The sequence below is a fragment of the Aquila chrysaetos genome, chromosome 6 (genome assembly GCF_900496995.4).
Source record: "Aquila chrysaetos chrysaetos chromosome 6, bAquChr1.4, whole genome shotgun sequence".
In the NCBI taxonomy this organism is placed as follows: Eukaryota; Metazoa; Chordata; class Aves; order Accipitriformes; family Accipitridae; genus Aquila; species Aquila chrysaetos.
The window spans coordinates 25,613,092-25,640,327 of NC_044009.1; the positions used below are offsets into that span (position 1 = coordinate 25,613,092).

Sequence of the window (27,236 nt, forward strand, 5' to 3'; positions counted from 1 at the left end):
TTAGCAGAAAATGCTTAGCAAAACACCTACACTTTTTTGAAAATTTGAGGCATGATATTATACAAATGTATGTTTAGATTCTGTTCACAGGATAGCAGTTTAAACTTCTCAAATGTAATCTGAACATTCATAGAATTTCTTCTGTCAGCAAATGTACTTAACGTAAATAGTTGGGTTTTTTTAATTGCATTTAGACTGGTCAAGAGTAGTAGTGCAGATAAATTTCTGCTTAGCAGTGAGCAGAGATTTTGCAATACAGATGGGAAAAGAAAATACAGCTTCCTTTGTTCCCTTACCCTGTTAAATTTGATAACACAAAGTGAAGAGTTGCACAGACAAATTAAGTAACTCCACATGTACTGAAAACTCTTGTTTGTTGCAGAAGCCCTGAATCAGGGGGAGACTGTGGATCTAGATGCCCTCATGGCTGATCTCTGTTCCATAGAGCAGGAGCTCAGCAGCATTGGGTCTCATTCAGCAAACAATGCTGCAGTGAAACGCCTTGCCACAGAATCCAAAGTTCAGAAACCACCTGCTAGCCGACCTTCTACTAAGCACAGCAGCATGAAAGGATTATCCTCCTCATCATCTGGTAAGGTGACTAAACCATCACATGCCAACGTATCTTTGGATGACATCACTGCACAGTTAGAGAAGGCCTCTTTGAGCATGGATGAGGCAGCCCAACAGTCTGTTGCAGAAGACACCAAACCAGTAGTTACTGCTCAGCACAGGAGGACAGCATCTGCTGGCACAGTGAGTGATGCTGAGGTGCGCTCAATCAGTAACTCCTCCCGTTCCAGCATAACCTCTGCAGCTTCCAGCATGGACTCCTTGGATATCGACAAGGTGACGAGACCTCAGGAACTGGACTTGACATCACAAGGGCAACCAATCACTGAGGTAGAGTGTCACTAATTCAAGATTTTGGTTTGGTTTGGGGTTTTTTTTTCAAACTCTTTCCACCCCCCCCCCCCCCCCCGCTGACAGTACTAGCTAAACATTTTCAGTGCAGTGGGGTTGATTAAAGATGAAGGTTACTTTTGCTTGGACTGCACATGCTGCGGCTACTTCTTTCTCTGTTTCTGTATGCAAGGAATCTTTTTAAAGAATGTGTACTTTCTTTTTTTTTTTTTTTTTTTTTTTTTTTAAGGGCTTTCCCCATCTCTTCCTCCTCCAAAGCCAGTCATGGATTTTCATGTTTTATAGTTAATGTTTTTATTCCAAGTAAATCTCATATATTGCTTTTAATTTAAATCTGAGGAGTGCACAGCTGTGGGAAAAAAAAAAGTATAACTGACAAGACTACATTCCTGTTACAGTACACTGAATACCTGAAGCACATGGAGCAATTTATGAGTGCCTACCTGGAGCTATACTATACCAGTAATTTGCTGCTACTTAATATTCTTGTTTAATATACGACAGGGAGAACTCTTTGAAGCAACACACAACACAGAAAAACAACTGGGATGGGATACACCAATAGCAGATGTTCATTTGGGATTTTGGTGCCTCAGTGTTGCTTAATCAGAGAGGAAACTTTTCAGTAAAAACACAGTCAGTTTGGGGAACGTTGAAAATCGCTGGTGACTTCTGTGAGGAAATGGGGAAAATGTTCTGGTGAACTTAGAGAACTTAGCTAGAAGTTGTCTTGCAGAAATATTCTCCGAAACAGAAATCTGGCCTGTTCGAAAGTCAGTTATACTAATATGTGTGTTCTCTTTTACGGGAGAAAACTGGAACAAGCTGAGTTTATTCTAATCGATAATTAACACTAATTTCAATGAGCTGTGCTGAAAGCATGCCTCTACCCATCTGCAGCAAAAGTTCATCGGATGTAAAGAGTGAATGATGCAGGCTTGTCAGTCTAATGATCAACTCAAGGTCACACTTAGATTTAAATCTTTATTTGAAATGGTGAGAAATGAATGAGTGACAGCTTAGTTGAACTTCCTTTTTGTATAAAAAGTTATTGTTCAGTATATTTTTATTGGAGATTTGTATTGAGTGGAGCAAAACAGGTATATATAAATGTGTCCTTTTCTCTTTGGAAAGTTAAAATGCAAACCTTTGCATTATTGCTGTAGGCCTAAGTGTTGGAGCTAGCCTATGACAATCATTGATTATATTGTTTGTTTGTCAGTCATTTGTCTTTCTGTGGTATGACAAGGCTTATTTTTAGTGGTGGGTTTTTTTTTAATCTCTGACTTATTTGTGCTGATATGTCTTCTTTTTTTAAATGCAGAAAGTTAGGCAGTATTGCATTTTTGTCTCTCCTCATGTTATAAAGATGACTTACTTGAATCAATTACACTTCTGCAACTTGCATAGTACAAGAAAAACTTGAATTTTGCATTTCTTTATTTTTAAAAATGCAGGATGTTTTCTGCAGTTGATTTTGCAGGTCTCCATCTAGATCTCAGCCCCTCTTACTTCAGGAGTGATATCCTTGAGGCACCAGCAAGATTGCCCTTCGTGTCTCTCAGATTTTTCAGTTCTTCACATGGCACAAGTAATCAACAAACCACATGCTGCACTTAAGTAATGTGATGTTGGTGAATCAAGAGACAGAGGTCAAGAAGTTGCTTTGTCTTCACAGGAAGCTAATCTATATTGCTGCAAGTGTTGCAGTTGCTTTCTCAGTTGCTTTCTGAGCTCTTAGCCACTGACTGCAAGACTCAAAATCACCCCCAAAAGCTATTCTCACAAAGACAAGTGAGAGCTGCCTTTGTAAACCCAGTGATTGCCTCCCATAAGAATGTGGCTATTGTTCTTCTGCCCAGATAACTTGATAAGAGTGATTCCTTTGAAGGCGGTAACCAGAAAGTGTTAGTAATTTGAGAACCAAATTCTGCTCTCCTCTTGAGAGCAGAAGAAAATTCTACATTCATTAACAGTTCTGCTTTGGTTTTGCTCTATCTGTTCTTTTTAATTTCAGTAGCCTGAGGAAGATGTTCAACTCAGAAATTTTCCCCAAGTTTCCAGAATTGTATTCAACTATTCAGTATTAAAACTGTTATGTAATGGAATGGGACTTCTTACTGTGAAGCAACTTTTTTTTCCTCAGCACTGGTGAATGGAAAAGGGGAAAATCACATTTGTTTCGAGTGTGTGACAGTTTCTGTGGTGGTGGTTTTGAAATGAAATTCACCTTCTAAACGGGCAGAAACCCGAGGATTCTTTGGTGGAATCACTGGGTACCAACAAAGGAGTTTATTTCCTTTTTAATTCATTTGGTCCCTGAAAACTACTGTTTAGGGGTTTATTAATTTTCATGGCTAGGTTGTGAACCAAAACACCTTTTCCTAGTAGGGCTGAATTCTACCCTCCCACCCACACAGTTGACTCAACGGTGCTGTTTCTAATAGAGGACATCCCTTTACGAAGATGACAAGATGTAGTGCCCATGTAGGGAAAAACACTGGTTTTTATGTAGAAAGTGAGGGAGGCTATTACTTCATGGTCACAGCAGATCTGTTTTGAGATTTGTTATTCTCACATTGTGCTTCAAGTTAGCTCTTTTCTTTTTGCCTGTCTTCCTTAAGACTGTCTGTAGGTGAGCTGACCTTTAAAATTTTTCTTTGCTGCTATGGCTCTTACGAAAGAGGTCAGTGACTTGGCAGCTCTGCCCTCTTGACTGATCCTTTCTGTCCTTTCCAGGCAGTATAGGTACTTTAAAAAGTCATCCTTTCTTCCACAACCTAACGTTACGGTGTTCCTCTTGTGATTCCAATAAAACTAAGTAAAACGGAAGACTGTTTTGATAGGAGGAAATGCTTGTCTGAAAAAGGAAATTAAGATTTGCAGTTATTAACTTAAGTATTTTATCATACAAAGTAATTCTGCTGTGTATTTAAGAGCTCTCTGACCTGGAAATGTAGGGAAATCCTGTAAAAGAATTGCCATGCACTGGCCCACTGAAGGTATGTATCGTCTACTGTACTTTCTGACTGATAATACTGACAAATGTTATGGAAAGAGGCTGCAATTCCACAACCACTGAAAATGAGACTATGTCACTTCCCTTTCCTCTCTTTCTTCCTTCCCTGAAGCTTTTATTTACACTGTCTCATCTCCTCCCTTGTCCCAGCTTTAGCACTTACTGGTACTTAACACACCAAAACTTACCACTTTTATTCTGGGGCTCATTCTGTGTTATTTGGATGAATTGCATAGGCTCAGAGCGGTCTGATGTGTGCTGATGCACAGTAGGGGGATTGTAGCCAAGAACTGCAGGCTGGAAGGGAGAGCAGGAATGCACTCACTGGTGGTCATGGATTATCCAAATCTTTTTGCCTGAGCCATTGGACAGGCACCTTAGTGTCATCTTCCTCTTCCTTCTTAGAAGTCTGTGCTGGAGGAACTTCCTGGGGTTGAAGATACATCAGCATCATGACAGATGATAACTCTCAGTGGTTCTGTTGGCCAGGACCATCCTTGTTGTTCTCATTCTGAATTTGTCTCCATGCCACTTACAGGAGAGTTGACTGGAATTCCCTGGTTTGTCTAAAATCATGGTTTTATTTGTTGTCATCATGATTTGTTTAATTTTCGCCCGTTCTTAACACTATCTCTTTGGATGCTGTGAACACTAATGTCTTTAAAGACTATTGCTTCATAGTCCCAAGAACTTGTCTTGGTGGTACTAAGTGTTGTCTGTCTGCATTTATGTTCTTGTCTTTAGTCTCCTCTAAGCATTGCTGTATGAGAAGAGCTGTTTCCACCCCACCCCAACCTCCCGTAATTTTTGCTAAATTGAAATTTGGGTTTCACAACATTATTTCCCAAGTCCTTGCTCGAACAGTATTCATTCTTAAATTGGTAGGTTACGTTTTGTCTTTTGTACTTTTAGTTATGTAATGAGTGGCATACACTTTAAATGTTGGTTTCTCTGTGTGGGATACTTCACTTGAATGTAGACCAAATGAGTGATGTAATAGCATGAGTTAAAGGTAGGGCGGGTGATGACTATATGACTAACTTGTCCCTTCCACCCACCCATATTATCTTTTGCCGCCTTCTTTGGTCCCTCTGCCACCAAGAACTTGTCTCTATTTTCGGTGAGCTGTGCTAGAGCAATAGGAGAAGAAAGCAGTGGGGAGGGAATAGAGAACTGTGTGTGTCATGCTTGTGTAGCTAGTTATGTCTGGGCAGTGAAAGGGTCCATTCATGGACAGCCATTGTTACTGTCCTGCATATACTCAGTGAAGAGGTTGCAGATAAGTTTGAAATCTGCCATCTGGTCTGGCACAGTACAGCATCACTCCCCCTCCTCCTGCTCCCAACACGATGGAGTTCTTTATGTCTATAACCCAGTTTGCACAGCTGAGAGATTCTGACTTACATATGAAGATAATGCATAATTTAGCAGTTGGTAATGCTACATGATTTTTTCTTTTTTTTTTAATTTTTTTAATTTTTTTTTATTTTTTAAGCTTTTACTTAAATTCATTGTAGTTTTAGGCTTGATGTATAAGAGGTGAAAGTCATGACAGGGGACTGCCAGTGCATTAAAACCACAGGTTCTTTGCTTCACTTGGCAGAGAAGGCGGCAGTGTAAATGTTAACGTTTCTTTCGGGGAAAACAAGGGAGCTTTGGGGGCATGACAGTAATGGTTGTAATGTAAGCTCAGCACACATAGACAAATCTGTATTGGCTAATAAATCCTGTGGGATAAAGTGGAAAACTTGAAATGGGCATAAGGAAAGACAAAGTTTGTGTTCCATGGCGATTTTGCCTTGGTCCTTGTATGGACATGTCACTAAAATAATACTTGCTACACACTGGCATAACACAGAAGCTTTTCTACCCCTTAAAGATTATTGTAGGTCATGTTTTATGCGTGACTACTAAATGTTACATTGTGTGAAAATGCAGTTAACTTTCTGTATGCAGAGAAATCAACCCATAGTAGATACAGTCTTTGGTAGGCAACAGTGTCTTAGAACAGGGTTGGATTGCTGAGCCTCACATGTTATTTGTAGGTGATTTAAAGAACAGTTGTGGTCTATTTTAGCTCTTGGAGGAATAGAGCATTATTGACTCTTGTATTTTGGGAGCTCAAGGTTTGAGTAGTTTTTTCCCTGTGTTCCATGTTTTGTGTGGTTAGCAGATGCGAAGGATGTTAGTCTCTGATTTGTGAGAGTAGTCACAGATATGCAACAAACAAGGCATGACAGACATTTGTTTTGTGTTTCTTCTAAAGACTCTTCAAAAAATTTAAATTAATTTCATTTTCTGCCAGTTCAATTATGTCCTTAGTTTTGTACACAAAATGTATTCTGGAGTGTTTCCAGTTATCCTTTTCCTAAGCTGAAAATAGTCAATGGAAAGACTTAATTCAAAACACAATTAGACTATCTCTTCCTCTTTTTTTTTTCCAATTATAAGTTACAAAGTGTTTTTTAATAAGTCAACAGTAAAGGGAAATTGTGCATATTTATCATCTTGAAGCATTACTTTGGCTTCCAATTTTGTTGGCATAAGAAGTATGAGCTGTCCAGTTTTCAAATGTTCTTGAAATACATGTAAAACGACTCTTCACTTGCCAGACTTTTGGAGGCTTTCAAAACATCATCTGAGATAAACATATCAGTTTATGAAGTATATACAATACTTATGTACTTTGGTAATCAAATGTGCTTGGCTATTTATCATGAAGTTTATGCATGACACTAAAATAGTTTTGATCATTTTGATGCACTAGAATTAAAAGATTACTAATACACTCTTCCCAATGCCTGCAAAACTAGCACCTAAACTTTTTTTCACATTATACTTATGGAATCTGCAAAGCAAATGATGGGAAGGGATTTTTGTTTTTGTAAGAATTTTGAATTGGAATCCAAGGGAGACATTCTAAAAGTTTAAACTACTGCACATGCATGGAATGGTAGGTTTTAAAAATTGGGGTACGTAGATTTAAAGTAAGTGGCAGGGAAATGAGAACCTGAATGTTATCCTTGTATTGGTAAATCTCGATTCTCCAATCAGTGTATCTGACTTCTTTCATAGCCATGAATTTAGAATTTACCCTGTAACTTTTTTCCACATAGGAGGTCACTAATTAAAGTGTAGGAAGAGCTGTAAAACATGTAAGAATATATTTATCTTCTGAGACTGCCTTTCAGCTTTGGCTCACACTGATGAATAAGATTAAAAGTTCCCTTTCTGGAAGGAACAGGAATATGCACAGTATGATACATGCCTTGTTTGACACAGCTGGCTGGCAAAGTTGGTATCAACTAAAAAATTACAGTTACAGTATATTTTGTTACTTTAAGTATGAACACTAAAGGCATTGTCCGTGCCTAAATGCTGTTCTTTCTGGTTGCTCTGTGACATTGGAGTCTTTTGTGGATGAGCAACTGAATGACTCGATCTCTGCTATCCCAAATGCATTTATCTGCAGTTAAAACTGCTTCTTCAGAAACTTTCCTGGTAGCCCCTTGCATGTGGCAGTAGTGAGATGACTGCCACCAGCAAAGTTGTACTATATCAGTTAGAATTTGCCTGTGGTGTGCTTGGCCTTTCTTCCCATGTCATCTTCTGGAGAAACCAAACACTTGATGGTTTCTGTTCTCTAGCTGTTCCAACTTTTTAAGGTGAAGGCACACAGTTCAAGATTCATCAGCCTTCACTTTCCAGTTGCAGTAGGCTCTTGCCTATTACAAGAAAAGAATGTGAGCTGGTGGCAGTGGTAGTCAGCTGAGCTGGTACCCTCTTAAAATGGTTAGACTTCTGTGTGTGTATGTACATATGCTGTTTTGATTAGTAATGCTAACAGTAGAACAGCTGCTGTTGCTGATGGAAGCTGTTTGCAGTCCAGTGACCTTCTAGCTTCCCCTCCTGCCTCTTTACATGCATTAATTAGAGAGGTTGTTATCACAGACTTCATCAGTTGTAGAAGACAGTTTGAATTGGGTCCTGTGTAAATAACCACGTTTAAAAATAAATGTCAGGGCTTTCATGCTGGTTCCACAGCACTTTAGAAAAATATTTGTGTTTATGATAGGATTTATTGGGAAAAAATTATTTCATTGATACAGACAAGCTATGAAAATGGTTGCTCAGTGGTTGGAACTCTTACTAGATTGGTCTGGAAGAGACGAAATACCATGGATCAATGACCAAGTAAATCTAGGCAACATACCTCTCTGAAGAAGCAGTCTTGGACCAAGCCCCGCTAGACCTGAGTTGAGAATTGAGAATTCTTGCCTCATGATGTTACCAAATTTTGTCAAAAGTGCTGCAGGGAGTTGTATGCTTTGGTTGCAGTTTCCAGTGAAGATGTCGCTGTACAAATTGTGATTAATGAATGGAGCTTTTAAAATAGCCAATTTCTTTGTAGATACACCAGTCTACTTAAAACCAAGACAAATTCCTTTACTTTTTCTGCAATGTCTAATTAGATTAGGGAAGAGAAAAACTACATCTGTAGGAAATTAGCAACAGATTATTTGTTTGTCCTTCCTTCAGGTTGCCAAAAATCAAATTTGGAACAGATGACAAAAATTAGGAACACAGCAGCCAGTTGTGGAACATCAAACTTTTAAGAGGAAAAAAGAATTTATGCAGTTTTCTTCAGTTGCGTATACTTCTAATTTATAGGATGAAAACTATGGTCTGTCAGGTTTGTAAAGGAGTTTGAACCCAAAAAATGAGCCTTCACGTTGTGAAGAAACAACTGAGAACTGGCCTTTTAGCTGTGTCAGTTTTGCACGTGCTAGAGTTAGTGTTTAGTCTGTTACAGGACAATAAAAGTTGTCTGCAAGTACAAAGAAAAGTCTTCATTTTTATTTAACCAAACTTACAGCCTTGGTTACTATTTCCTGTGTTGGACATTTACTAGTCTCATGTTTGTAAAAGTTATTCAAGATTTTAGACCAGCCACATCAGTGTTTTGCTTTATGAATGCAGGTTTAACTTTTTTCATATGGCTTACCTGTTTTTAACCAAAAGGGTAGATCTGTGACTTCTAACTCCCCAGCTGTGTACACCCATTCTCTTCCAGTGATTGATTTTTGGTTGATTTGATGTCTATAGTCACTTATTTAGGACTGATGCAAAGTTTAGAAGTCAACAGACATATAAGCAAATGTCACTTAATACAGTTACTACTCAGTGGAAGAGGCAGTAGATTCAAACAAAACCAATTAAAGCTACGGGTACTTTTATTCCTTAGGTTTCTTAGCTGCTTTGATGTCTTGTTTTCTGTACTGCAGATAGAGCCCTTCACAGGATGAAGTATCTGATATTCTTTCTCTAACTAATGCAGTTACACATGAATTAATCTTACTAAAGTTTGGGGTTTTTTTTCCCTTCCTTCTTTCAGTCTTCCACTTAAGACGTCTCTTTTTGGACAGATCAGACAACCATTTTCCATGAAATTATACTCCATTTTATTGATTTTTCTGTTATGTATTTTTTTTCTTTTGGGAAAATTCCACTGCTTGAAACTGTCTTCCTGCAGACAAAATTTATTTGGGATTTCATGTTTGGTTTATGCTAATTTAGGTCCATGCTACTGCTGAATTGGGCAGTCTTGCCCCATCTTGTATTGGCAGTAGTGTTTGTGCAGCTGACTAGTGATTTGGATCAGCTCATGGTCTCCCTGAAAAATAATCCTTCTGAATTAGTTGTTCATTGATCCACTGGACCTCATGGTCAAAATCACTGTTGTCCGTGCGAAAGATGTGAGAGCACATGATCGGGGGAAGGTCAGGACTGCCTCTTTCTTGTGGCAGTTGAGTCTTAAATTTCTTAAAAACCAGTAGTGAAACTACGCTTGAACTGAAATGTTTACTAGCTTTTGCAATCCCTTCTGTCCTGCTGTGTCCCAAGGAACTTGTATTCGACAGGGAAGCATCACAACCTGACCCGGGAGGTGCATGGACTAGCAAACAGTGCACCTCATGCACACGGTGAAGCAGTTTCTTAATTTGAACTGTCCACAGACATGTTTCTTAAATTGCAGCAAATTTCAATGGTTTAGACTGTAACTGTCAGAACTGGCATGAAGTTATAAGTGTCCCTAGTAGTTAAGAAATACTTGCTGTAAATGATTATTTATTTATTTATTTTTGTTAGTCCTGATTGGGATTTTTTGGGGTTGGTTTTTTTGTTGTTGTTGTTTTTTAGTTGCAAAGTTGAACACTTAGAGTTAGGAAATTCCAGTTGCCTGCAGTGAAATGGAGTTGCACGAGTTCCAGGAGGACGGTTGGCCACTTGGGAGCACAGAGTAATAGCTCCAGATTCTCACTTCCCATGTCTGCTTCCAATATGCTCTGCAGCACCCAGGCATTGCAATTTAAAGGATGCTGGTGTACTCTTCCACCATGGACCCAAGCATTCTCAAACTTGGCCAATCTTTTGTTCAAGTTCAGTAGTGTGCAGTCCAGTTGAAGGTCTGGGCAGTGCTCTGTGAGAGGATGCAGCCTTGAGGTTTTTTAAATTGTGATGCTTCAGACTTCACTGAGATGTTATGGACTACAATTTTAATTCTAAAGGCTTATGCTTAGACAAATTTGGGTAACTTCCCATGGGACAGCACAAAGTAAGTCTTTGAGGATGCCCCTGACAATCTATTTCATGGTCAGACATGCAGAGGTCTTTAAAAACATCTATATTTTAAATGAGATACACCTTCCTTTCCTCTCTTGGAAATACTTTGTCTCATGTAAATGACTAGTAATCATCCTGTAACTGTAAGTAAGCCATCATGGAAAATTCCTGTCTTAGTGGTTATAGCTTGGCAAAATTTTTATAAGCAGCTGAAAGTGCGTCTTGTATGTGGAAGTATCAGGCAGCTCTGTTATCTAATGCTGCTGCTTCAATTTCAAAGTGTCTATTTTCCTTTTCTGAGGTTTTGGTAAGAATAAACTGTAACCCCTTCTGCATCTGTCAAACCTTAACTGTGAGTTACACAATTACCAAAATTAACATGCCTGAAACAAATACTTCTGTATCTTTGAAGGAAAAAGGAGCAAGCACTGGATGATAAACTGGAAATCTTAGGCAATCTGCTTTTTAGTAGCATAATATTCAATTTTTGATCCCTGAATAACTTTACACTAAGAAGCTTGTCACTACCATGAACATTTTGTCCTGAGCTGTCTTCTACGCGCCCCCCCCCCCCCCCCCCCCCCTTTCCCTTACTGAAGATTATGGAAATACAGACATACTTCCTCTTAATTTCTTTTAAAATGAATTAAAGTATGAGGAGGCTCAGAGATCTAAAATAGTATGACCAACTGGAAATAAGATAAGTTTCTACTAAATGGACGTTCTTCTTATATGTACTTAGTTGTCACCAGAGTGTATTATGTTGTTTACTGGTATGGAGGCACTGACATGGGAAGCAGATAAGCTTGTGTAAATTGACAGTATGGTTTTTTTCTGTTAGAGAATTTAACTCTCAGTTGTTGGCTTAGTGAGCAAGTGGTTGTGCAAAGAGAACGTTACCTGGGTTTATTTTCTGATTTGTTTCAATAAAGATGTGTGCCTGCAGGTGTTTTACTGCAGTGCCTTTATCTCAGATTATTGACTGTTTCTCCTCTTACTGTGTACATACTTGTATCCTATCTCCTCCCTTTCCATAGGAGAGAGCCTGAATCTTTTCTTCCCTTCAAGTCATTGATCATTTGTCCATAAGAAATTTGGATGAGGGACACAGCAACTTCTTAATCTAGTTTTGTTGCCTTTGCTTAAGTTAATTGTCATCACTGCTTCTTTCTTCCCTCTTCTGAGTGTTAATAAAGCCTTTCTTTCTCCTCCCTCCTTTTCCCGTCTTTCCCTTTTGCATCCTCCCCTCCCTATATTCCTACATTTTTACTGTTTCTATGGGACATTCCATCAATCAGTCCAAGCATCCCATTAACTTCCCAGAAGAGGAAGCTGAATTGATTCCTGTAAGTTATTATGACATGTTTATATGGCTCCTGTTTATGTTAATAGTTGCGTCAATTTGCAACGCAAAAATCACATTAGTGACTTGAGTTAATTCATTACTATCCTAACAGTGCAGTAAGGTAACCATGTATATCATTACAGTCAAGCTTTTTGGTTGTCTTTAAGTTCATTGTTGCCTATTTTCTAGTTATTAATTGGGCAATGCTACTTAAAATACGCTTCACTTTTTTTCTGAAGCATGGTTGCTCTTGGCAGTCCTAGAATCATTTAGGTTGGAAAAGACCTTTAAGATCAAGTCCAACCGTAAACCTAACACTACCAAGTCCACCACTAAACAGTGTCCCTAAGTACCACACCTACATGTCTTTTAAATACCTCCGGGGATGGTGACACAACAACTTCCCCAGGGCAGCCTGTTCCAATGCTTGACAACCCTTTTGGTGAAGAAATTTTTCCTAATATCCAATCTAAACTTCCCCTGGTGCAACTTGAGGCCATTTCCTCTTGTCCTATCACTTGTTACTTGGGAGAAGAGACCGACACCCACCTCGCTACAACCCCCTTTCAGGTAGTTGTAGAGAGCGATAAGGTGTCCCCTGAGCCTCTTTTAATTAGATGTTCATAATTTTATATTGTGTGCTCTTATACGTTCCATATGAATACATAATCTCAGAGAGTTTGCAAAGAAAAATTTCAGTTCTTTCCCATCTTTGTCCCCCTTTGGGACAAAATTAAAAAAATTATGTTTAAACTGTTTTTAATTCTTGAGTTCTCTTATGAAAATAGTGGATTCTAATTCTTTAAGCTGGCATCTAAAGAATTCAATGTACTGATGTAGTTGAAATGAAACCTATAGTAGTGTCCTTTCAACAAAGTTTTGCAAGCATGTAGCTCTCTATTGAACTCTGCTTACTCAGTTTCCCTCGTTTTAGTTTGTTTCTCGGGGCAGAAGGAAGCTTTAAAAAGTAGTGTTTTTTAAAGTGTCATATTAAATCCAGAATAGTGGCACAAGAGTGCCACCAGCTGGCTTAATTAGATGTGTGTGTTAATGTTAAATTGTTAAAGAGTTTTGCAAGACATGTGGCAAGATATTTACCTACATAAGTCCTCAGTGTCTTGTCATTGTCTTTTTTTCAAATGTACTGAGGTAGGTTATTCTGTTGTACATACCTTAAGTGAATGATGTCTTTGAACCTACAGATAATACTTAACCAGAAAGGATTTTTTTTTTTTTCTCCATTTAACATTTTTAACACCTTAGAACAATAAAATAAAATACCTTAGAAGATTACCAGGTCATCTTTTTCTTACACTTCATACCCAGTTTTTGTTCATTATTTGTAAATTGACCGTGTAAAGAATGTATTTGGCACCTTTTATACTGTAATGTACTGTTTTTAAACCCTGCATGTATGTGTTCTAAGCCCTTCCCTTAAAACCCTTACGAACAGATGGTCCGTGAACTTCTGGTATTTAGGCCTGAAGATAATGGATGTTACGTTCCTGTCTCCAAAGAAAGGATATAGGAAATCTTTGAAGTCCAAAACGTAATTTGGAACAAGACTATATTCCATTTTTTTATAAACATCAAGGCTAGCTGTCTTTTGCTGAATGAATTACACATGAAAACTATTCAATTTTTTTTTCTCCTAACAGCATATAGGACTTCTAAATGTCAATGTTAATTTTACTCAAATTTAGTTTTCTGTGTTGTGATTATCCATACCAGCTAAAGTTCGTTATGGAGATATCAGTAGGCTTATTTATATGCTTTTTTTTGTTAGTTCTAGTATTTTGATCATCATACCCCCTTTTTTAATGTAAAAATGTTTCTGTACTTTATACTTCTGTGCACAGCTGTTTTTACATCCCTTGAGAAAGGTATAAATTTTATTTTATAGAATGTTAATGTTCTGATCAGTGTATCTTTTCTAGTATTTTGAGGATTTTATTATTATTATTATTATTTTTAATATCCATAGTTTTCAGTGTGACTTGGAATAATTGCTGCTGGGAGTTATGGTAGAAAACAGTCCAAAACGGTTATCATCTCAATGTCTGCTTATACTTTTTGTATAAAATGAGTTAAAAACATAATTTTCCTATTTTTTGATAGTTTTCACTATTTTTTCTCTATCCAGGTCTTTTGAAATAAATTGAGTTTCTGAAACTTAGTTCAAAGCCTGTTCCATATTATGGAGAAGCACTAAAACATAATTGAATAGCTTTTTATGTATTGTGTAAAAGTTGTCCGCAAAAGAAGTGATTTTGGCACAAAAAGAAGTTGCAAGCTTATTCGATACCTGATGGTAGGTTTCATATTTGCTTTTTTTAGGGAAGGAAGAGTATCTTCTGAAGATTATAAAAAAACAAACTTAAGTGAGATTCAGTCTCTAGGACTACTAGTGTTGTGGCTTGTCCAGAGTTACTGTTGTTAAGTCTTATAGCACAGTTTATATTGACAGATTCTTCACTTAAACAGTTTCTGTGGAAGTGCAAATTACATGATTTGATGATGTGACAAGGAGAAAAATTTCTTTTTGCCTCTTAAGAATCCTTTTAAAGCCCTATCATATTTCTGTTTCTGGATGCTCACCAGGCTATGGTATTTTGAGTTCTGCCTGAGCAGTGGTGGTGTTAGATTAACTGGGAATCTTAAGTGGAGTCTGGCTCTGTATTCATTATTTAAAATATGAAAGTGTAAGTGTTGGTTTTAAAATTCTTTTATTGACAGAGTGGTTTTATAGATCCCCTTTTAGCAGAAAATTTTAACACCTGCTAATGCCTATTAGGTGAATTTTTTCTACGTATAGTGGAAATAACTTTGGGAAACTTTTTCATTTGCACTGCATTTGCATTAGTCATTTAATACGAAAACTTATTAAAAGGTATGGCTGTAACTGATGGCTGGAATTTATTGAGAAAGCTATGCTATACATAAAAAATACAGCTTTAAAAAACCTAGTAGAAGTAAAGAATTATAGCTAGCTTTGGACTGTGCACACATCATATACTATTTGGGTTTGCACCCTTAGTTGAGTGCTGGCCTAGAAATATGTGATCTTTCAAAGAATTTGGTACATGAATTAGGCATCAAGTCTTTGACTCGGTGTTGTTCATGTTGAATAAGCTTCACTGAGTATTTTAATGAATGCAGCAATTAAATAGTCTTCCAACACTGTTACAACCTCGCTCTTATACTAAGCATGAGGTTATATAAAGAACTGCACATTTTTGTCTTCTCTGAAGCTTTTGTCAAATTTTGATACTTTCATGATGTTTCGAACTACTTTTACCTTTCAAGGGTATTTTAATATTCTGATTACATGACAATTTAAAAAAAATTAAACTGAAAATACCCATTATGAGAAATGATAGTCTTTTACTGTGGAAGCAGTCAGCTTACTGCAACAGGATAGAAAAATGCATGGCATTGGGGGGGTGGGAGGGACAGGACATACTACTTGGTGTAACTGGAATAGTTTTTATATCCTAAATGATCCTGAGATGATGCACTGGGGGAGGGACTTCTTTGCTGCCAGGGCATGAGTTCTCATTGTAATGGGAGCAGGTGGAAGGAGAACAGATGCTTTTCATGGTGGAAGACTAGAAATGTCTACCTAGGGTAATTAGTGTTTTGGTTTTTTTTCCTAGATTTCATTGGTGTTATTTTTAGTCTGGGAAAGTACTTGGGGCAGAAAAGTAGGTTAATTTATTTAGAAAGATCAGGCATTTATATTGTCAGAGCTTTGATATATATTTGAACTCCAGAAGTAGAGAGGAAGAGTAGGCTATTTAAATCCTGTGTGTGGTCCAATGTGATTTTGTTATTTTTTAAGATACTACAATATTTAGCTTCCCCTGAACAATGGAATATTTCTAGGAGCCTGTATTAAAGGGCAACATCTGTTTACCTCAAAACTTGATATTTGAGCTGAAGTCTTTCCTTCGAAATAGATTAAATGCTTTATTTGTGATTGAGTTGTGAAAGAGTAACATGTTCTAAAATGAAACAATGTTTTTCTTTCTCTAATGGTTTGTGCAGGTCAAATATTTAAAAAATGTTTTGTGCACATAGTTGTTGTTTAGCCAAGCTATAATTCGTAGAGCTTGGGCTTCCCTGTTGCTTTGCTACTTCTGCTCATTCTAACTTTTGTGTATCTGCAGTACTGCAGAATGTGTTATGCAGTAGGAAGGAGCCATGCACAAAAGGTGTCTGGCAAAGAACTGTTGCCTTCCTGTTCCTAGACATGTCTCTCCAGCTCAAATTCATGTAGGCAGTTGTCATCACACTGCTACTTCATATTTTACTGGCCAGCACCTGTTCCCATGAAATACCATTGTTCTTGATTTCCAGAATAACTTTCCTGTGGCTATCTGTTCTCATATTTTGCTGCAGGTCTGGAATGTGGTATTAGCAGTCCCCAGTGGTTATTATTTTGTAAGAAATATATGGCATTCCCATTTCTGGAGAGAATAAAAGTTCCTTAGTGGAGAAAAGTTCCACTGTACTTAAATGCAAGGTGGCAACAGCCAAAATGACCAATGATAGGAAGAAGGTTAAGCAATCTGCCTTGAGCTTCTCTGTAGGAGAAATATTCCTAGCAAATTGTATTTCCTTTAAGGAGAGATTCAGTATCTCTTCTTTATCCTGATCCTGTTGTTGACTGATAGGCTTAAGGGGTGGCTAAACCCTAAGGAAGAGGCTACAAATGTACGTTGTAATGTTCTTTCTACTGCAGCCCTCCATTCACCAAGAAAAAGTGTTCCATATTAATTGGAGTCCCTGATGTCTGACAAGAACTTTATCAAGAAACTCCTTAATCCTTGAACTAGTCTTTGGATTTTTATGTATGTTTTTGAGCTTTGGATTGAGCCACCAATTTATTCCAGAAGTTCTGTACTAATATCTTGTAATGACACCATTCTAAACTGACTTTGTATGAAGTTAGAGCTTTTGTGTAGGAAATTATACAATTCAATTTAAAAATGCACCTAGCAGAAATCATAAAAAGAGGATCAGTCTGCCTTCAAGTTAAGCAAAGCTGTATTATTCACCAGCAATGTTAGCATCACGTCAGTCTTGCTCAGGCTGAGTAAATGAACTGTTCTTTAAATGATAGCCTTTATTAAGTATCACTGACGTTGCTGGAAATCCTGTGTGTGTAGAAAAAGCAGATTGTATTAGTTCATCAGTCTGAAATGATATGATTGTGTATGTCAGGAAGTCTAATATGAAAATTCTGTATGACTGTAAACAATGCACAAGACCTTTTAATTATACCAGGTCCTGCATCACAAAGCCCTCATCAGTGTGTGCTTGAGGTGTGAAAAATTTGTCATTAGACAGCACTGCTGTGCTTGTAAAACATATGATGTAGACACAGATGGTAATTCATCTGTGGGCAGAAAAATCTTCATTTATTCTGTAGCATAGCCTGTGTCTATATTAGTGGCTAAGTACCAGGTGGAGCTTGGGCTGGAGCCTAGGTTTTACTTCAGGTGCTATGTAGAGTCTTTTCTGAGCTGTAACTTTTAAAGCCTGCTAGAGATCCTTAATTACTGATCCCAGCATGTGGCAATCACATCAAGTAAACTCCCCCTGCAGGAACTGTATTCACCAAACTATTTGATATTGCCTTGCATTAAGTTGTAGACAGGGTCTCTTCATTTTTTCCAGGGGACTATACCTTATTGTGGCTCTGAAGAAGAGATGGGGATTCTGTGCTGCTAATTATTAAACAAGTATAGTAGGCTGCTCAGTTGCCATGCCTTGTTCTATATAGCATTGGACCAATTGACACAAATAAGGCTGATACAGATGCAGCCAGATGGGACAAAACTTGCAGTACAGTGGTGCTACACAGGAGATATACTTAATGCTCTTGTTACGTGCCACAGTATTAGCCTAATTTCCTTAGCAGACTTGTGACTATGTGGTTTGCAAATTCCTCTGGGCTGATGGTTTTGTTGTTCCTCTGTAGCAGATGCTGGAGAAGATAATCAGTCTGTTAACTCTCATTAACTGATTTTTGCCTTTTGAGAAGTCCTTCTCTGCTGGTTGTTACTGATTTTGCTTCTGCTTTTTAAACAGATTAAAATATGTTTTCTGCTAATGTCTCTCCCAAGAGAAATACAGGGATTTGTTTCTAACTTCTTGGATTATATAATTTGGACTGTACAGGAGAAAAGACACTTAAGTCTTTTTTTTTTTTTTTTTTTTTTAAAGAAAAAAATCAATTGTAAGTCAGATTTGGATTATTATTATTACGGTAACTTTTTTTTTTTTTTAAACTATGGAAGCAGCAGCCAGTGTAGAAAACATGAAACCAGTTTCTTGTCTCCAGGATGACCAATTTTTAGTGGCTTTGTTTGTGTAACAGAAGTAGAATGTTCAGTTTTAGAAGACTGGACAGGATTTTGAAAAGTGGTTTAAGTGCATGCTTTCTTACTTTTGTAGTTCTAAATGTCTTTAAAAATAAGTTGTCTCTTGCAGAAAAGAAACCAGTAGCAGGTAAGAAAAACTTTTCTTAATTCTATTGTGTGACATTTTGTATAGGGGAAGATTAAAATAGTGTCTTCTATTAGCACAACTGCTTTTATACCAGTGTGTTAGGCTCGTAGTATTTGGGAATGTTCACGTTTTTATGGGAGGGAAATAAAGTATTGATGTAGGGTTTTTTTCCTTAAACCCTACTTTATCTTCTGTAATCAAGACACTATAAAATTACTATACTGACTTCTTCTGACTTATGTTCTTTCTCTTTCTTCCTGCACAAGCACTCCTATTTGGACAGGGAAACCTCCCTCCTTCTGAGAAACATTGCAGGAAAGCCTTCTCATTTGCTGACCAAGGTGATGCTTCTTCTTTCCACCTGTATGTGACTATTTCTATGTAGAAAGAATGCTTTTGGTTTGTGCCATGCTTCTCCCACCCCCGCCCTTTCCAGGGACTTGTGCGTTTACTTACATGATTTTTGTGATTGTCCAAGGTGCTTTTAAAGGCTGAATTTTATTGTTTGTTTCTGCAGATTTATCAAAGTGTTCAACTTCTTGGCAAATGCTTAATAGCCATGTCAGCAGGTAAAATGCCTTAGCTGAAAAGGAAATGTACTGAGCTAGAAGTTCTTTTGTTCCTATTCCCATTCACTAGTTTCAAAAAATAAAAAAGATCACAACTGTGGAAAATATGTAGGAGTATTAAGTACTGTTAAAAGGCAGTAGTATCCCTAAAAGAAGTTCACTTGCTGTATTGAAGATAAACCGTAGTAAGTAATGGGATTTTTTTTTTAACACTTCAAATGCTGTCTTGGTATAATGTGGGGAGAATATCCTAGTAAGACACAGTGGTCTAATGAAGCAGGTATGTACAAATCCTGATTATAAATTAATTTTCTTTACAGGAAAGAGGTCAGCAATGTATTAAGAGAGCACAAATTGCCATTCAGTTTGTTAAGAATTACGTTTTCTATACATTCTTCCTTTTGAAACTAGAGTAGGTGGGATGGAGCAAGCGATAAATCTCCTTGATGAAGAAACAAGCTGGGATGAAGAACATACAGCTTCATGTTGTTGAGAAAACTTTGTTCAGTAGCTGAGGTGTCAGATATGTCTGATGCTACTACCTACTGCAAACCACTCCTTGTGTTATTTTTCTAAAATAGACACTCTAGAATAGAAACCTCAGGCAAGCCTGAAGTGACAAAATGTGCCTTGATGGCTTCAAAACAATAAGGATAGTGTGTGCTGGGCATAAGTAGTATGTATTTTCCAATAAAAGTTTAGAACTCGTTTGCTGCTTTTTCTTAAATACCTTAGCATTCTTCTCAAACTGGTCAGCATGCGTCTTGACAACAAATTTTCAGGCTGTCTTCTAGAGGAGTATAAACAGCCAAACCCAAGTAATTTTCTGCTCTTGTGATTGTTTTGCTTAAAATTTAAGACCATACCTCTTCCATTCCCCCGTCAGCTCCTTGCCCCTGCACCCTCAACAAAGTAAACAGCCAGCAAACAAGCAAACCTTGCTTGATTGCAAATAGATTAACAATGGCTGTGGCAGAAAGAGAAACCATAATTTCCTCTTTCATCTCCATGTGTTTTCATATCCTCCCTTCTGGTTATTTATACATGGGATGAGTGTTGGTTACTATATGGAACTTCAATTTCAAAAAAGCATAAAATTTTAAGTCCATTGTGTCACATGACCATGGACTACCTCATAACAGTGATTCTAATAGAATCCTGAAGTTAAATGTTTGGATTTATAAATCTTGGACTTGGCTTATTAGACTGTACAGCCCTTTGAGCCAGGTGCTTTTGGTGAGCTTGCTGATGTTCTGAGGATAATGTTTGTTGTTAGCTCAGTTTAGGACTGTCTCAGTACAGCTGTGCCCTCTACTTCTGACTACTGAGCACACAGTCTTGGTGTGGATACTTACTGGTTCTCTATTGACCTCCTGCAGAGAGAAATATCTTTAGTAAAATGATGAAATGGAAGTCCACTTTGCCACTTAGATCTCTTCAGCTTGCTGGAACGTCAGACAAGCTGCAGTATGAGAGAAGCAGTCCAAAGAAATGAGGCTTTTCCTTGCAATTGTAGCAAGGTGTTAGATCAGTTAACTGTAGGATCATGTTGCAGCTCTATGCTGGTGTCTCTGGTGTGTCAACTATTTCTTACTGTCTTACTATTTCTTGTATTCATCCCCTTCTTTGATCTGTCTACCTCTTATATTGAGACTGGAGACACTTTGGCAGAATGATAGTACCATTTTTGCCTTCTAGTAATATAACTAATTGTAAAAATTCTAGTCATGGACTAGATTCCTTTTGCATTACAAACATGCACAAACACAGTTCCTGTCACAGCATAGGGCAGATCTCACAGAAAATGATATATTTGTTGTGGTGGTCTCTTAATTTTTAAACGTAATTCCGTGTGTTGCTGTTCATATAGAATTCAACCCCCTTTTTTTGAAAACAGAAAGAAGTGAAAGCATATCAGTGAAGTTATTGAATATTGAAAATAAAGCAATGTATCTTTAATGTCAGATCTGCAAGCTTGTTTCCCTATAGGGTTGGGATTAAGCCATCAAATGAATACTGAAAACTAAGCTTATGGCTGTGAAATATAGAGCACATACAAATAATTTTGAGAGAGTATTCAGGGCTCAAATATATTCCAGTTTAGGACATGAAAATAGGAAATAGAAATGTGACATGTTGGATTTTGAAATTACCATTTCTTCTACCATTCTGATGCATGTGAAGCTGAAACTACATTCAGGAAGCCAGATGATGGTGATTTAATGATGTAATGCTGCAGATATGTATGTCAGCATCTGGAGAAAAGGAATCATGTTATGCCTTCTCTTCCCAAATAGCTAGCACTTCATTCTTCTTTTCTTGTTGACCTAAAAGGCAAATATTCTTCTTATGAATGTTGATTCCCCTGCTTTGTTGATTTTGGTTGCTACACACTCTAATCCCTTCAGACCTTTGAATAAATCAGTTGTGAAGTTGGCTTTGTGCATCTTAGGTCAATCTGATTCAGGTGTGCTCATTCTTGAATGAAACATCAGTTTGGGATTTTTTTTAAATGCAGTTTAAAAATACAGCAATTGATTTCTAATCTGCCAAGGATGTAAGCATGATCTGAAAACTCCAGCTTCCTACAGCCAGTTTTTGAGGAAGCTGTGATGGCCACACCTGGAAACCACAAAAAGGGTGTAGGTGGTTAGTAGCAGGATTTTGTGCAACTGTGAAAATTACGATATAAAATTTTTATTCAACAAGCTGCTTTGTACTAATCTGCCATGATTATTGTGATGTTCTTGTGTAGGTTTAATGTCACCTTTGTCTTGGAATGAATTATAATATGCTATTGTGGATACATTGTTAGACAAACAGTTTATGTTCTCAGATCTGTGTTTCTGCCCTGTTCCGTCTATCAGTCGAGCTTTTTGTCCAGCTAAAACTCCTTACCAGTCAGTCCTAGTGCCTCATCTGTTATATCTTCTTTCCACTATCAAACTTCCTTACTGTGGTTTCTAAGGCCTATTCTCTCTTCTGGTTGGTTTGGGGATTTTTTGGTGTTTTTTTCTTTCCCCTTTCTTGTTTTTGCCTCGTCCCAGATCTAGTACCTTTTCTCCTATACCTATTTGCCTTAGGTAGCCCCAGTGAGGAGCCTGGCCTAGAGCTGTTACAAGACAGGTCCTATTCAGAGGCAAGTAGGAAGATGATCTAGTGCAGATGGATGCTTCAAGGGATAGAGAGCCAGTGAATTTCCTTGCAAATGCATTTTGTTTTTTTTCTTTATCGCTACTAGCTTTGTCAAATCTAGTTTGAGTAGTCTTCCAGGGGGACAGCAGAATGTATGTCTCTGCTGAATAAGATTATATTCTGTCATACCTTGAAGCATACCTTCAAAATGGCATGAAGTCTAGTTGGAGGCCATTAACCAGAGGTGCACTCCGGGAGTTAATACTGGGTCCAGTACTTTTCAACATCTTCATTAATGGTCTGGATGATGGAGCAAACACTAACCCTAATTTCTGGCTCAGGCTTGGACTAAGTTCCCCCACCTCTGGCCCACACCAAAAACTACTCCTCAGCACTGATCTCTTTGCTCCAGCTTGCCTTTGGCTACCCAGTTCCAGCACCGCTCCAATGACCCCTCTAGGTGGTCTCTAGGTGCTCTGCCCTAACCCTATAGACAAGCTAACCCTCGTAGACAAGCTGTTGATGGTTGAGATGGATAAGCAGACAGTGAGGTGGACTGAAAACTGGCTGAATAGCTGGGCCCAGAGTGTGGTGATCAGTGGCACCAAGTCTAGTTGGAGGGCAGTAACTAGCAGTGTACCCCAGGGGTCAATGCTGGGTCCAGTCCTCTTCAACATCTTCATTACTGATCTGGATGATGGGGCAGAGTGCGCCCGCAGCAAGTTTGCTGATGATGCCAAACTGGGAGGAGTGGCTGTGATGCAGAGGGTCATGCTGCTATCCAGAGGGACCTTGACAGGCTGGAGACATGGGCAGACAGGAACCCCACGAAGTTCAACAGAGGGAAGTGTGAAGTTCTGCACCTGAGGAGGACTGTGCACAAGTCCATGCTGGGGACCACCTAGCTGGAAAGCAGCTTAGCAGAAAAGGACCTGGAGGTCCTGGTGGACACCAAGTTGACGATGACCCAGCAGTGTGCCCTTGGAGCAAAGAAGGCTAACAGTATCTTGGGCTGCATTGGGAGGAGTGTTGACAGCAGGTGGGTGGAGGTGATCCTTCCCGTCTACTCAGCACCGGTGAGGCCACGCCTGGAGTAGTGTGTCCAGTTCTGGGCTCCCCAGTACAAGAAAGATACAGAGCTACTGAAAAGAGTCCAGCAAAGGGCCACGAAGATGATGAAGGGACAGAGCATCTCTCCTGTGAGGAGAGACTGAGAGAACTGGGACTGTTCAGACTGGCAAAGAGAAGGCTCGGGGGATCTCATCAATGTGTACAAATATCTGAAGGGAGGCTGTAAAGATGATGGGACGGAGCCAGGGTCTTTTAAGTGGTGCCCAGTGACAGGACCAGAGGTGATGGGCACAAACTGAAACACAGGAGGCTCTGTCTGAACATCAGGAAACACTCTTTTACAGTGAGGGTGACTGAGCACTGCCAGAGGTTGCCCAGAGAGGTTGTGGAGTCTCCATCCTTGGGAGATACTCTGAAGCCATCTGGACACTGGTTCTGGGCTCCTGGCTCTAGGTGCCTCTGAGCAGGGGAGTTGGACAAGATGACCTCAGCCATTCTGTGAAAATTGGGACAAACAGGTTTCCCAGAGATAGGGACATCCACATTTTTTTGATATGGACAAACTTAACTTTTGCTTTTCCTCATCCTTTGAGGTAGCTGAGGTACTGGTTTTGCATCCTCTCTTCCTCAACTTCAGTTTGAGATAACTGCGGTGCTACTGTCTTTCTTCCCAACCAGCTGGTTTAATGATATTACAAGCAAATACAATTCTGATCTTGTAGAAGTTGCACAGTGGTTCTCTTTAATAAGAAGTAGCGCTGCCAGGTTTGTCTGTGAAAATTTCTTTGTATCACACTTCCAACATTAACACTTTGCCAAATAGTATATGTTGTTGTAGTATGGCCCAAGATCATAGGGAGAGTGTGATAAGCTTAAGTACTGGGTAATTTTGATCAAGCATAAGGGAGGTTCTGGAGAGATTCATAGATGCCATTATCCATTTAAGTTCATAAGCAACTGCCACCTGTCTCTTGGCCTTCCTTCTTTGCCCTAATAGACTGGGGGGGGAAAGATCCCTTCTGTAGGAACTTGTAACAAGGGCCAGTGTGACTTTGAGATGCATTTAAAATGTAACTGCTGCTTTCCAAATTCTCCAATTCAGAAGCCATCTTCTGTGTTGGAGTTAGGCTTTTAATAGCAAGAAGTTTGTGAGTGGTGCACAGAAATAGAACAAAGGAAAAATATGGTACCACCCCAGTGTAGTGTCCTTGTAATATTTAAAAACTTTTCAGACACATTCTCAGACACAACCCCCAAAACAATACTACTGCTTTACATGCATTTCCATATTTATTAACATAATACAATATGGTGACAATAAGTCAGACATGTGCCAGAGATATAGAAAACGCTATATTAAGTTGGGAAGGAAGAAGGAGGAAATGTAGGATGAGTCTACATTAGGGAGGATGGACCCCTCACCAGGAAAATGACTGCTGTACACTCACATTTAGTGAGCTTTGGAAGAGAGTAATGTCTTGTTTCCCTTTCTGCTTTACTCAGATACAGGTTATTCTGGGTTATTTTGAGAAGAAATGCAATAAAACATAACTTTTAAGAATGGCCATGAACAACTACTGTAAACACAAGTTCACTGTTTATAAATGGGCTGTGCCACCGTTGCCACACATTGTTTTTTAGGGTAGGGTTGTTTTGCCTGTCCTAATGAGTTTATCGAGAAATACAGAAGAACTGCTGTTAATATTCACTCATTCAGCTTTCCCCTACCAGTGCTGATCACATGCACACTTGTTCTAGTGTTCCTTTTTTTTTTTTTTTAAATAATAAATGAAAATAACCAACAGAAAACACTTCATTCATGTGATTAATGTTCTGATTGGTACACATTAAACATGGGGCTAATAAAAATGTCTTGAAGTCTTGGGGAACTGGGTACAAATTGAGACGTTAATATGGTGTTCTCGGGCAACAGGAACCTCTGTTTCAATAAAAACTCTGCAAGAAGGAGAGTCCTTGCAAAACAGGTGATTGCCTTTCTACCTGAGGCTAGGCTGTAGCTGGGAAAATAAACAATGGATACCTGCTTCTAGTCCTTCAGAAGTCAGTGCTACTTGTGTATTTAGTTTTCTTATCTGCATTCAAAGAAAGACTTCAGAGAAGAATTCCAAATATTAAACATAAAAGAAATTTCTTCTTTTATGCATCTTGTGATCTGTGTATCTACCCTGCTAACCTAAGTGAAATGTGGACTTTGTTATTTAAGTCTCATCATTTAATTACTAGCTTTCCTAAATACTGTAACCTTTCTTAAGTGATTTTTTTTCCCCACTTCTTTTTCCATTCTGCCTGTGATCTCTGTAAAAGGGATCAGTTAATGACACTTTAAAAATGCATAATGAAACAAAAAATAAAACCCTAACGTAGAAATGTGAGGCACAAAATCATTTGAGCAAGGTCAGCTCTGTCATAGCACACATCTCGCATATTTAATGTTAAAATATAGCTGGAATACCTTGTAACTGCACATTTAACTGGAAACCAAGGCAGGAGGCTGTGATTGTCGTTATATTAAGGAAATCTTAACTTGAGATTTTTGGGGGTTATTCATTCCAATATAGGCTAAAATTATTGGAAACTGAGTTCTGATATAAAAATACAAAGAAAAAGTCATAAATTAAAGACCACTGCATTGCAGAGCTGTATTCTTTCAAATTTAGTTCACAATATGTTAGTATATTTTGGATGAAGAAGTTCTTCATGTAAATATGTTGCCAAGCATTCTTTTAAATCAGGTGTGATGTTTTCCATAACCAAAAGTAATCTCAGCTCAAAGCTTTAAAATGCAAGTATAATGATACTCCCAAAGTCATCCCATTAAAGTGACGAATTTATGTTGCAATTTTGCAGTGATTTGTACTGCTACTAAAAGAGAATATCCTTTTCTCATGAGAGGTGGAAATGACACGCCTTTGTTTTATGTTTTTGTGCAGTGGGTATATGTATGTATCTCCTTCGTGCTTTTCCATAGCATGTATGTGACCATAAAGGCAGTCTTGTCAAGGAGTGGATTCTGCTGAATGTTTCTGCTGTGTTAATTTTCAATGAGATCAGTTCCCTGACTGAATTGTCTGTGTGGCCACAGGAGCACTATGCTATAACTGAGAAGTAATGCTGTGCAAGGGAGGCAGGTGTATCAGCCATAGCAGGGATTTACGTTGGTATATGCCACTAGTGAAACCATGACCTAGGCAGCAGTCCTGCTGTTTACGTGCATGTTTATGACCCTTCAGCAACCTAACTCGCATCACTATTACTAGAAGGATTTACTAGCAAAGGGGAAATAAATACCTAAGTTAAACATGATTGGACTGTGTGTCTTGGTCTTGTTAGTTTGTGGCATTGAATAGTTTACAGTTGCAGTCGGGTGTTTTTGCCACCTGTCACCTTTCTCCAAGTGCAATGAAAAATGATGTTAGCTTAGAAGAAGTCGATGGATTGCACATGCTTCCTCCCATTGAGGAGGTGTCTTGGTTCCATGTACGGGGGAGGAGAGAGCCTGTGTTTGTGTCTGAGTGCAGTTTTGGGGTGGCTTTGATGGGGAGGGGATGTGGGTGGCTGTTTTCTTGGGGCATTAGGAGAGAATTAGAATAAATTGTTGTGAGTTTTGAAGAATTGTGTGGTTATTATTTTATTAAGTAATCAAAATAGATAGTTCTTCCTTCTGCTCTAGTGAAACATTGTTTATCACATCAGCAATGATGCAACGGTGGCCTGAGTACTAACTATAAAGCAAAACTTGAATAACTTAAAATCCTTGACTAATATGTGCTTTCAGAAATTTCTAATTCTTGCTTCCTTTTCCTCTGTGCATTTCCAGTAAGTAGATTCTGATCTCTTTTTATCATTTGTTGTTGGTTGAAACTGGTTCTTATTTTTATAATCATAATTCTGGGGTTTTGTTTAAATTTAAACTGACTTTGTTATACTCTGGTAAAGTATAAGAAATTGTGATCTCTGGACCCACATTAAAATTGAGTGGGAAATGAAAAGTAATTGGTAGGCGTTCAAATAG

At 38.3% G+C, this 27,236-nt stretch overlaps 1 protein-coding gene across 1 annotated transcript in view; it reads left to right on the forward strand.

The window, feature by feature from the left end:
* The window catches only part of RAPH1 (Ras association (RalGDS/AF-6) and pleckstrin homology domains 1), a 100,263-nt gene that overhangs the window by 41,038 nt on the left and 31,989 nt on the right, over positions 1–27,236 (forward strand). Inside the window, 3 exon segments of the mRNA XM_041124006.1 lie at positions 383–903; positions 11,866–11,913; positions 18,695–18,769. Of these exon segments, the coding sequence (XP_040979940.1) occupies positions 383–903; positions 11,866–11,913; positions 18,695–18,769 (644 nt within the window).